Source organism: Hyperoodon ampullatus (assembly GCF_949752795.1).
Source record: "Hyperoodon ampullatus genome assembly, chromosome: 1".
Taxonomy (NCBI): Eukaryota; Metazoa; Chordata; class Mammalia; order Artiodactyla; family Ziphiidae; genus Hyperoodon; species Hyperoodon ampullatus.
Window position 1 is genome coordinate 218,074,290 of NC_136914.1, and position 13,454 is coordinate 218,087,743.

Consider the following 13,454-nt stretch of genomic DNA (forward strand, 5'->3'; position numbering starts at 1 on the left):
CAGGTTCGATCCCTGGTGCGGGAACTAAGATCCCACATGTGGTGGGGCAACTACGCCCATGCTGCAACTACATAGCCTGCGTGTCTCAACTAGAGAGAGGCCAGCGCACCGCGACAAAGATGCCACGCAACTAAGACCCAACGTGGCCAATAAATAAATAAATAAATATTAAAAAATAAAGCAGATATTAGTAAGTTAGAAATGATATAGGAAGGAAATAGATATTAATTTAAAAGTTGTTCCACATCTATCTGAAATATCCATTTTTTGTAAACAATGCTGTGGTAGACAAAAATGTCCTCCCACCACTCCGACCAATATCCACTTCTTAATCGCTGGAATCCTTGAGTATGTTGTTACCTTACATGTAAAAGGAACTTGTATAAATTAAGGACCCTAAGATGGGGAGATTATTCTGGATTGCATGGGTGGGCTCAATTTAATCATACATGTCCTTAAAATTGGAGAATCTCTCCTACCTACGGTCAGAGGGAGATGTGACTATGAAGAAATGGTCAGAGGGCTGCATTACTGCTGACTTGGAAGATGGAGGAAGGGGCCACGAGCCAAGGAATAATGGCAGCCTCCAAAAGCTGGAAAAGGCAAGAAAACACATTCCCCCCACTAAAGCCTCCAGAGAGGAACCAGTCCTGCTGTCACCTGAATTTTACCCCCAGTGAGATCCATGTTGGACTTCTGGCCTAAAGCCCGCAAAATGATAAATTTTGTTGTTTTAAGCCACTAAGTTTGTGGTGGTTTGTTATAGCAGCAAGAGAAAACTTGCTAAGAGTTTTCTGTTTTAATTTCTGAGACACTTAACACATCTTTGTCAGCATCAGGTCTATGAAAGATTTTATTACCTTCACGAGGCATGCAGGACCCTTCTCTCCTGGCAGTGGAAAATTCAGATCAAAAGGAGAAGAGAGGTTTAGCAAGTTCAGCTGCTGTCCAGAAGAAGCTTCAGTTTCTAAACGTTTTGGTTCTCCACACCACTGAAGACCACCAACACTCCCTAAATTCAAAGGGACAGCATTGCACATCGTCATTGCTAAGGCTTCCTGGAGATAAAGAACATTCCTAAACAGCCTTTTGAATTTGATAGAAATGATGCTTCTGAGCTTGCAGACTTCAGGTTGTTACAGTTTTTAAGGAAATAACACATACTAGAAGCCCTTTGACCTATCAAGAGAACAAAGATTATTATGAAGATCTGAAAGTGTAATCACTTTCCCCCTGCAATAAAATGGCAACAAATTCCCCCCCAATCAAATTTCATATAAGTAACTTTAAAAGTTAATATTTAACATCGTTACTTGACATCTTTGACCCAAGGAGTACACATGTCTACTGACAACAAAAACACCTTTGTAGAACATACTTCTTTCTACTTATTAAGTAGAATAAAACCATATAGCAATAAATTCATTTACCAAACATCTATTAATGTCCACTATGTACCAGGAATCAGACTAGCTGCTGGGGATACAAAAGAGCATTTAAAGATAGCCTCGGGGGCTTCCCTGGTGGCGCAGTGGTTGAGAGTCTGCCTGCCAATGCAGGGGACACGGGTTCGAGCCCTGGTCTGGGAGGATCCCACATGCCACGGAGCAACTGGGCCCGTGACCCACAATTACTGAGCCTGTGAGTTTGGAGCCTGTGCTCCGCAACAAGAGAGGCCGCAACAGTGAGAGGCCCGCGCACCGTGTTTAAGAGTGGCCCCCGGGCTTCCCTGGTGGCGCTGTGGTTGAGAGTCCGCCTGCCGATGCAGGGGACACAGGTTCGTGCCCCGGTCTGAGAAGATCCCACATGCCGCGGAGCGGCTGGGCCCGTGAGCCATGGCCACTGAGCCTGCACGTCCGGAGCCTGTGCTCCGCAACGGGAGAGGCCACAACAGGGAGAGGCCCGCGTACCACAAAAAAAAAAAGAAAAAAAAGAGTGGCCCCCACTCGCTGCAGCTAGAGAAAGCCCTTGCACAGAAACAAAGACCCAACACAGCCAAAACTAAAATTAATTAATTAATTAATTAAAAATAAAAAAATAAAGATAACCTCTACCCCTAAAGTAGTCACAGTTTAGGGCTGATAACTAGTTAGAATTAAAATATAGCTTCCCATACCACACAATATTGCTCAGCAATAAAAAGGAATAAACTATTGATATAAGCAACAACTTGAATGGATCTCAAGGGAATTTTGCTGAATGAAAAAAGCCAATCTATAAAGTCTATATACTACATGATTCCATTTATGTAACATTCTTAAAATGACAAAATTATAGGGATGAAGAACAAATTAGTGGCTGCCAGGGGGGAGGTAGAGAGGCAGGAGAGGTGGGTATGATTATAAAAGGGCAACATGAGAGATCTAGGTAATGAACTCTTCTGTATCCTGACTGTGGTAGTGGTCACATGAATCTACACATGTGATGAAACTGCACAGAACTAAATACATACACATGCACAAAAATAACTGCATGTAAAAATGTGAATTCTGAATAAGGTCTATGGACTATATCAATATCCATTTCCTGGTTATGATATTCTACTATTAATTATGCAAGATGTTGACCCAGATGAAACTGGATCAAGTATATACAGGATCTCTCTTATGTTTTACAACTGCATGTGAATCTACACTTATCTCCAAAACAGCTTAAAATATATATACAGCCTGAAAGATTGCCTAGAAACCAACAAACAAGGTAAACTTTACATAAATAATGCACTCAAATGTATTCAAAAGCCCTGAAACGTATGATATTCAAACAAAAGGGGCAAGAAATAGAAAGAAGAATCAATAGCTTAAATGATAAGAGAATTACTATGTCTTGGATTCTAATATGTTATTTGTTACGATACACCATTAATTTTAATAAACATTTGGGGGGTGAGTGGAGAAAAAGAATACTCTCACATTTGTATACATTTACTGTAAAACATTCCAATTTTAAAAACATTAAAATATGCCTTAGCATTAAAGAAATACAGTAATATGAACTTATAAAGTAGAATAATATATGATTAAATGAAATTCAGTAGTATATCTTTGTTTACCAGAGTGTTATAGTTGCCCTCTCAACCCATCCTTCACATTCAAATTAACTAGACTAATTTGTTTTTACCTCCTCTGCCTTTAACTTGTCCTTGGATTAAAGATGCTAAAGAAAAATGACTGGACACAAAAGGAGAAATAAAGACAAACTTATCTACCTGCCGTATGAAGGAATTTAGTGCTCATAATAACTGTGACTGGAGAAATTAATAATGATATACACCAATTTTGAAATTCTCTCATTCTCTTAGAAAATTTCAACTTTTGGTCTCCTTGTTTTAATCAGAATTGCATTTTAATTAATTTTAATACATAAACCACTACAAACTTACATAAATAGAACAAACAGAACTGTGACTATTCTAAGGGTTATTTGCTTTAAAGTTTAGGAGTAAGTAATCCAGTATACCACAATTTCACATTTTTCCTCCAATGTTTTCAGTCTTACTAATTAAAGCATCACTATTCCAAAAAGAAAATAAGAAAGGATGTTTCAGGGGCTTCCCTGGTGGCGCAGTGGTTGAGAGTCCGCCTGCCGATGCAGGGGACGCGGGTTCGTGCCCCGGTCCGGGAAGATCCCACATGCCGCGGAGCGGCTGGGCCCGTGAGCCATGGCCGCTGAGCCTGCGTGTCCGGAGCCTGTGCTCCGCAACGGGAGAGGCCACAGCAGTGAGAGGCCCACGTACCGCAAAAAAAAAAAAAAAAAAAAAAAAGGATGTTTCAGATATAAATAAGTCACTTTTAGGGTAGAGTACTTCATATTTCTTAAAAGCTGAGATAAAAAAAAATATGAAGAAAGATAAAAGACCTTTTCCAGCTACCCAAATTGAGACCCTTAACAACTGACAGTAGAGTAGCCACTTCTCACTAAGTGATGCCTAACTGCTCAATTATGAAGCACAGTCTGACCAAAGAGTAACTGTTCAAACTCTCAAAACTGACTATAACTCTGATAAACCTCAAAGCAAAGTTGTCAAATCACTGCCAGCTCCTAAATCTAGAGCTATGTTATACAACAATTAATTGTGAATACGAATCTACTGCAAGAGACCAGAAGTCTACCGAAAGCCCAATGATTGGCACACACTACCTGCTTGCCTGGCACCCGCATGCTGCTCTTTCTGTTTATTCGGCTGTAGGTCCATATCTTCATCATCTTCATAACTCCTCTTGTGACGACTGGGAGTGTAGGATGTTGAAGGGCTGACTCGAGCTTGGTTTGTATTAACATAGGCGTTAAATGAAAGGTTAAGGAAAGATTTTCATGAACTGGGGAATATCGTTAAGTTACCCTACCTAGGTGACTAATAAAAGACTATTACTTTGGCAGTTTGGTTAAAATAAAAAAGTACTTTTAAAAGAAAGTTGATGTGGGCTTCCCTGGTGGCGCAGTGGTTGAGAGTCTGCCTGCCAATGCAGGGGACACGGGTTCGTGCCCCGGTCCGGGAAGATCCCACATGCCGCGGAGCGGCTGGGCCCGTGAGCCATGGCTGCTGAGCCTGCGCGTCCGGAGCCTGTGCTCCGCAACGGGAGAGGCCACAACAGTGAGAGGCCCGCGTACTGCAAAAAAAAAAAAAAAAAAAAAAAAGAAAGAAGGTTGATGTATACAATAAATAAGCTATAAGGATATATTGTATAGCAGCGGTCCCCAACCTTTTTGGCACCAGGGACCAGCTTCATGGAAGACAATCTTTCCCGGACGTGTGTGTGTGTGTATGGGGGGGATGGTTCAGGCAGTAATGAGAGCGATGGGGAGCAGCAAAATGAAGCTTCCCTCACTCGTCTGCCGCTCACCTCCTGCTGTGCAGCCCAGTTCCTAACAGGCCACGGCCCAGGGGTTGGGGACCCCTGTTGTATAACACAGGGAATATAGCCAATATTTTATAATAAATATGGAGTATAATCTATCAAAATTTTGAATCATTATGTTGTACACCTGAAATTAAAACACTATTGTAAATCAACCACACCTCAATTTTTTAAAAAACCCCAGAATAGGGGCTTCCCTGGTGGCGCAGTGGTTGAGAGTCCGCCTGCCAATGCAGGATACAAGGGTTCGAGCCCTGGTCTGGGAAGATCCCACATGCCACGGGCAGCTGGCCCCGTGAGCCACAATTACTGAGCCTGCGCGTCTGGAGCCTGTGCTCCGCAACAAGAGAGGCCGCGATAGTGAGAGGCCCGCGCACCGCGATAAGGAGTGGCCCCCACTTGCCGCCAACTAGAGAAAGCCCTCACACAGAAACGAAGACCCAACACAGCCATAAAAAAAAAAAAAAAAAAAAAACCCAGAATAACAAAAATTTCTTTCCAATAAAAGAAGGCTGAACTTCCAGTTTGGGTGATAAGAATTAACTGCTCAAACTTATGCCCCCTACCTTGCTGTAAAGAACTGTAAAACTGATCTCCCAAGGCAACAGAAATAAAAGCAAAAATAAACATATGGGACCTAATCAAACTTAAAGCTTTCACACAGAAAAGGAACTATAAATAAAATGAAAAGACAACCTATGGACTGGGAGAAAATATCTGCAAAAGATGAGACCTACAAGGGCTTAATTTCCAAAATATACAAACAGCTCATACAACTCAATAAGAAAAAAAAACCCAATCAAAAAATGGGCAGAAGATCTAAACAAACACTTCTCCAAAGACAGAATTAAGAAGGCCAACAGGCACATGAGAAGATGCTCAACATCGCTAATTATTAGAGAAATGCAAATCAAAACTACAATGAGGTATAATCACTTCACACTGGTCAGAATGGCCATCATCAAAAAGTCTACAAATAGTGCTTGCTTCGGCAGCACATATACTAAAAAAAGTCTACAAATAATAAATGCTGGAGTGTGGAGAAAAGGGAACCCTCCTACACTGTTGGTGGGAATGTAAACTGGTGCAGCCGCTATGGAAAACAGAATGGAGGCTCCTTAAAAAACTAAAAATAGAGTTACCATTATGATCCAGCAATCTCACTCCTGGGCATATATACAGAAAAGATAAAAGCTCTAATTTGAAAAGATACATGCATCTCAATGTTCAAAGTAGCACTAGTTACAATAACCAAGACATGGAAGCAACCTAAATGTCCATCAACAGATGAATGGATAAAGATGTGGTGTGTATACACATACATACACACACACACAAACACACACACTGGGATATTACTCAGCCATAAAAAAGAATGAAATAATGCCATCTGCAGCAACATGGATGGACACAGAGATTATCATATTAAGTGAAGTAAGTCGGACAGAGAAAGACAAATATAGGATATCACTTATATGTGAGATATAAAAAAGTAGTACAAATGAACTTATTTATAAAATAGAAACAGACTCACGGACATAGAAAACAAACTCATGGTTACCAAAGGCGAAGGGTAGGGGCTGGGTGGGGAGGGATAAATTGGGAGTATGGGACTGACAGATGCACACTTACCATATATAAAATAGATAAACGACAAGAATTTACTGCTTAGCACAGGGAAATATATTCAATGTCTTGAAATAAACTATAATGGAAAAGAATCTTTAAAAAAGAATACAGATATACATATGTATAACTGAATCACTTTGTTGTATACCTGAAACTAACACAATATTGTAAATCAACTATACTTCAATTAAAAAAACAAAAAACCTGTGAAACTGGACAAAAGGCATGAAGCAACTGTTTTCAGTCTTTGGACAACAAAGAACATAAGGTTATGATCCTTGAATGAGAAGAAACACCACAGGTAAACTCCACATTCTCCCCAGCTCTCTCAGGGGCATTATCCAAATTGCAGCAAAGAGAAGTGGAGGTTCTGCTCTTGCTGGTAGAGAAAACAGAGCACACAGCTCAGGGCTACAGAAGCAACTGGAATTTGCAGAACAGTTAAGAGAGGAAGTAGCTTCAGATAGAGCCCTAGGAGAGAACAGCTGCTGCTTGGTTGGGAGCTTAGCAGAGATTCTGGAAGTTGTACAATACTAGAACTGGACCCTGCTGAGAATCACGAGCACTTAGGTGAGACCCGGAAATAGCACATCTCCCAAGTAAGGACTACATCCTACACTGTAAGTGCCACTCATACCTACCTTAACAAATCCCAAAACCAAGCCTTGACAAGATCAAAGTGATCCACTTAAATTACCTGCCTGCCAGAACAAAATTCAACATTTTTGAAGACAAAAGTACACTTTCAACAGTGTTGTATGTCAGCATAACTAATCATAACACATGATTAATTATGTGAAGAAGAAGGAAAGCATGGCCTATAAGCGGGATTAAAAACAGTATCAATAGAAAAAAAACAACAACCCAGAGACAACCTGGATATTGGAATTAGCAGACAAGGGCATTAAAAAGCAATTCCCAAATTTACAATTTTAAAAGAAAAGATGAGGACTATCATCAGAAAAATGGAAACAAAGAAAAAGAAACAAATGAAAAAATCTAGAACTAAAAAATAAAATGGAAAAAAAACCCTCAATCACCTGAGAACAATAATAATTAGTCTACAATCATGTGATTTGAGCCCCAGAAAATGAGAAAAAGATGAGACTGGGACAGAAAAATATTTGAAGAAATAATGGCTGAAATCTTCTGAAAAATATCAACCCACAGATCTAAAAGCTCAATAAAACCCAAGCAAGATAAACACAAAAAACCCAGACATGGGCACATCATAGTCAAGCTGCTGAAAACCACAGAGAATATTAGAAGCAGCCAGAGGAAAATTAAAGACCCATTACATACAGGTGACAATGATAAAAATGACAGCTATCCTTTTATCAAAAAACAATTGAGGCCAGAAGACAATGGAACAATATCATTAAAGTGTTGAAGATGGGAGATACCTGTCAATCAAGCATTCTATAACCACTGCGAGAAAAAAAAAGGGTTCTACAACCACTGAAAATATCCTTCAAAAATAAAGGTGAGGGACCTCCCTATCAGTCCAGTGGTTAAGACTCCGTGCTCCCAATGCAGGGGGCACGTAGATCCCTGGTCAGGGAACTAAGATCCAGCATGCTGCACAATGCAGCACACCACCACCACACACACACACACACACACACACACACACACACACACACACACACACACACACACACACACACACACACACACACACACACACACACACACACACACACACACACACACACACACACACACACCCGCCTCCCCCCCCCCAAGAGGGTGAAATAAAGACATTTTCAGTTGGAAAAAAGCTGAGAAAATGTATCACCAACGGATCAGTACTTTAAAAAAAAGGCTCAGTGATATGATTCCAGACAAGAACAAAGAAAAAAGAGATGGAAATGATAAATATTTTTGCAACATAAAAGATGTAATTTTTCCCCCTTATTTCTAAATTTATGTAGGAGACAACTGTTTAAAAGATCAATAGAAGTATATTGTAGTGAGGCTCAAGGATCAAAGAAGAAATCACAAAGGAAATTAGAAAATATTTTGAACTGAATGAGAGTAAAAACAAGTCAAAATTTGTGGGATCCAACTAAAGCAGTGATTAGAAAGAATTTTATGGCCTTAAATGTTACTATTAGAAAAGGAAGATATGAAATGATCTGCACACTAACCTTAAGGTTTTTAAAAAAATTAAAACCATTACTAAAAATGAAGGAAATAAGAGCAAACATCAATGAAATAGAAAACAAAAAATTAAAGTAAAAAGTTGATCCTCTGACAAACCCCTAGCAATACTAATCAAGGATAAAAGAGAAAAATAAATTAACATTTTGGAAATGAAAGGAGATCATTGTTAGATATCCCTTAGACATTAAAAGGAAAATAAGGAAATACTATGAAAGTTTTATGTCAATAAATTCAAGAACTGTGATTCAATGATTGGGAAACATTCCTTGAGAGATACACAAATTTATCACAACCGACACAAAGTATCTGTTAAAAAACTGATTTAGTAAGTTAAAATCTCACCAAAAAATGCCTGGCCTCAAACTGTAAACAACCCAAATGTTCATCAATCGGATATTATATAAACAAATACCATCAGCAATAAAAAGGAATGAACTATGGATACACATGGATGAATCTCAAATGCATTATGCTGAATAAAATATATCAGACACAAAAGACTATATGTTATGTGATTCCATTTGTATGACATTCAACAATAGGTAAAATTAAGCTATAGTGAAAGAAATCAGAGCAGGCATGGGGAGGAGGTGGTGATGGGAAAAAGGCACAAAGTTCTTTACTTCGATGGGTGTGCAAATTACAGGTGTATGCATTTATCCAAACCACTTAAGTATACCTTTAAAATCTGTGCATTTCAGTATGTGAACTATGCCTAAAGAAATTAGTAACTAAAAAAAATAAAAATGAGAATGAGATGTCTCCACAATCTCTCAAAAGAACAAACGTTGTTTTCTCTTAATAAAATTAGAACGAGTTCTAATTTAAAACCAGTTTTTTTACTTAATGATTGTGCAACTCTCTTTTTCAGTCCCTTTAAATCCACCTCAATCTTTTAAACAGTTTTTCACTAGCAGAATGTACCATAATTTTTATCATTTCTCAGTGATGAATACTGAAGCTTGTTTTATAGATTTCTTGTTTAGGACAAAGGAAACACATTTTATAAAAATAAAGCCAAGCACTATAAATGAAGAATAATTTTCTTTTCCAGCTACCTTCACTGAGGTAAAAAGACTAAGTTTAAAAGAAAAAATCAAAATATGAATTGTGGTCTCTTCAATTAAGAAAATAATCAGTAACCATTCAACACATAAGAAGGTTCAGATAAAGGATATTTCTTTTACCCACGTGGATTCTCCAGGCACTGGAACACAATAGAAAGTCTGTCTTTCCAAAGTGGTAGTTCGTGGAGAGTTTAAATCAACTTCTTGCTGAGGCTGTGATGTATACAAAACTTTATTTTATTAAAAAAATTTATTACAAAACTTTAAAAATTAGCAACCATATTTCCATGTTATTTATAAAATCACAGTAAATACTTTCATATTAAGAGTTAATTAACAAGCAATTACTAAATCCAAACTATCATTTTTGAAAACAGACATAAAACATTTCAAATGCAATAATCAATATAGTACCTTCCTTCAAATCCAAATATATAGCACCCTACGTTACAAAATTAAATCCCTTTGAATATTAACCAGAGTGAGGCCTCCCAGAGGTCCTCATTTCAGCACCAACACCAGCTCTATCCAACTGGCTGCAAACTCCAGTGCTGGATGTCTCAGGCCAAACAACCAGTAAGACAAGAATACAGCACCACCCATCAAAAAGAGAAAAAAAAGAAAGAAACAACAAAAAAATATGTTAAAGACAAAGGAGCAAGGTAAAAACCTAAAGACCAAATAAATGAAGACGAAATAGGCAACCTACCTGAAAAAGAATTCAGAGCTATGATAGTAAAGATTATCCAAAATCTCGGAAACAGAATGGAGAAAATACAAGAAACATTTAACAAGGATCTAGAAGAAATGAAGAGCAAACAAACAGTGATGAATAACATAATTACTGAAATGAAAAATACAAGGAATCAATAGCAGAAAAACTGAGGGAGAAGAACGAATAAGTGAGCTAGAAGATAAAATGGTGGAAATAACTGCCAGGGAGCAGAATAAAGAAAAAAGAATGAAAAGAATTGAGGACAGGGCTTCCCTGGTGGCGCAGTGCTTGAGAGTCCGCCTGCCAATGCAGGGGACACGGGTTCGTGCCCTGGTCCAGGAGGATCCCACATGCCACGGAGTGGCTGGAACCGTGGGCCATGGCTGCTGGGCCCGCGCATCCAGAGCCTGTGCTCCGCAACGGGAGAGGCCACAACAGTGAGAGGCCCGCGTACCACAAAAAAAAAAAAAAAAAAAAAAAAAAAGAAGTGATGAAAATCTCAGAGACCTCTGGGACAACATTAAACGCACCAACATTCGAATTATAGGGGTCCCAGAAGAAGAGAAAAAGAAAGGGGCTGAGAAAATATTTGAAGAGATTACAGTCGACAACTTCCCTAACATGGGAAAGGAAATAGTCAATCAAGTCCAGAAAGCACAGAGAGTACCATACAGGATAAACCCAAAGAGACACACCGAGGCACATATTAATGAAACTATCAAAAATTAAATACAAAGAAAAAATATTAAGATCAGCAAAGGAAAAGCAACAAATAACATACAAGGGAATCCCCATAAGGTTAACAGCTGATTTTTCAGCAGAAACTCTGCAGACCAGAAGGGAATGACAGGACACATTTAAAGTGATTAAAGGGAAAAGCCTACAATCAAGAATACTCAACCCGGGGGCTTCCCTGGTGGCGCAGTGGTTGGGAGTCCGCCTGCCGATGCAGGGGACATGGGTTCGTGCCCCGGTCCGGGAAGATCCCGCGTGCCGCGGAGCGGCTGGGCCCGTGGGCCGTGGCCGCTGGGCCTGCGCGTCCGGAGCCTGTGCTCCGCAACGGGAGAGGCCGCAGCGGTGAGGGGCCCGCGTACCACAAAAAAAAAAAAAAAAAAAAAAAAAAAAAAAAAAAAAAAAAGAATACTCAACCCGGCAAGGATCTCATTCAGATTCGATGGAGAAATGAAAACCTTTACAGATAAGCAAACGTTAAGAGAATTCAGCACCCCCAAGGCAGCTTTACAACAAATGCTAAAGGAACTTCTCCAGGCAGGAAACACAAGAAGGAAAAGAAATGCAAAAACAAACCCAAGGAACAGGATAGAAAGCCCAGAGATAGAGAAACACACACACATACTGTCACCTTATTTTTGATAAAGGAGGCAAGAATATACAGTGGAGAAAAGACAGCCTCTTCAATAAGTGGTGCTGGGAAAACTGGACAGCTACATGTAAAAGAATGAAATTAGGGGCTTCCCTGGTGGCGCAGTGGTTGAGAGTCCACCTGCCGATGCAGGGGACATGGGTTTGGGCCCCAGTCTGGGAAGATCCCACATGCCGCGGAGCGGCTAGGCCCGTGAGCCATGGCTGCTGAGCCTGCGCGTCCGGAACCTGTGCTCTGCAACGGGAGAGGCCACAACAGGGAGAGGCCTGCATACCTCAAAAAAAAAAAAAAAAAAAAAAAGGAAAAAGGAAATTAGAGCACTCCCTAACACCATACAAAAAATAAACTCAAAATGGATTAAAGACCTAAATGTAAGACCAGACACTATAAAACTCTTAGAGGAAAACATAGGCAGAACACACTATGACATAAATCACAGCAAGATCCTTTTCGGCCCACCTCCTAGAAAAATGGAAATAAAACCAAAAGTAAACAAATGGGACCTAATGACACTTAAAAGCTTTTGCACAGCAAAGGAAACCATAAACAAGATGAAAAGACAACCCTCAGAAGGGGAGAAAATATTTGCAAACGAAGCAACTGACAAATGATTAATCTCCAAAATTTACAAGCAGCTCATACAGCTCAATATCAAAAAAACAAACAACCCAATCCAAAAATGGGCAGAAGACCTAAATAGACATTTCTCCAAAGAAGACATGCAGATTACCAACAAACACGTGAAAGGACGCTCAACGTCACTAATCATTAGAGATATGCAAATCAAAACTACAATGAGGTATCACCTCACACCCATCAGAATGGCCATCATCAAAAAATCTGCAAACAATAAATGCTGGAGAGGCTGTGGAGAAAAGAGAACCCTCCTTGCACTGTTGGTGGGAATGTAAATTGATACAGCCATTATGGAGAACAGTAGGGAGGGTCCTTAGAAAACTAAAAATAGAACTACCATGTGACCCAGCAATCCCACTACTGGGCATATACCCTGAGAAAACCGTAATTCAAAAAGAGTCATGTACCACAATGTTCATTGCAGCTCTATTTACAATAGCCAGGACATGGAAGCAACCTAAATGTCCATCGACAGATGAATGGATAAAGAAGATGTGGCACATATATACAATGGAATATTACTCAGCCATAAAAAGAAACGAAAGTGAGTTACTTGTAGTGAGGTGGAAGGACCTAGAGTCTGTCATACAGAGTGAAGTAAGTCAGAAAGAGAAAAACAAATACTGTATGCTAACACATATATATGGAATCTAAAAAAAAAAAAAAAAGTTTCTGATGAACCTAGGTGCAGGACAGGAATAAAGACACAGACGTAGAGAATGAACTTGAGGACACGGGGAGGGAAAAGGGTAAGCTGAGACGAAGTGAGAGAGTAACACTGACATACATACACTACCAAATGTAAAATAGATAGCTAGTGGGAAGTAGCTGCATAGCACAGGGCGATCAGCTTGGTGCTTTGCCACCACCTAGAGGGGTGGGATAAGGAGGGTGGGAGGGAGGCTCAAGAGGGAGGAGATATGGGGATATACGTATGCATATAGCTGATTCACTTTTTTATACAGCAGAAACTAACACAACATTGTAAAGCAATTATA

At 39.6% G+C, this 13,454-nt stretch overlaps 1 protein-coding gene across 2 annotated transcripts in view; it reads right to left on the reverse strand.

The window, feature by feature from the left end:
- MCMBP (minichromosome maintenance complex binding protein) overlaps positions 1 to 13,454 on the reverse strand; it is a gene marked incomplete at its 5' end in the record, with an annotated part of 60,577 nt that overhangs the window by 22,783 nt on the left and 24,340 nt on the right. For both annotated transcript variants that reach the window (XM_079707793.1, XM_079707792.1), the window contains 3 exons: positions 861 to 1,012; positions 4,141 to 4,285; positions 9,833 to 9,934. In XM_079707793.1, the coding sequence (XP_079563919.1) occupies positions 861 to 1,012; positions 4,141 to 4,285; positions 9,833 to 9,934 (399 nt within the window). The remainder of the gene's footprint in view (positions 1 to 860; positions 1,013 to 4,140; positions 4,286 to 9,832; positions 9,935 to 13,454) is intronic.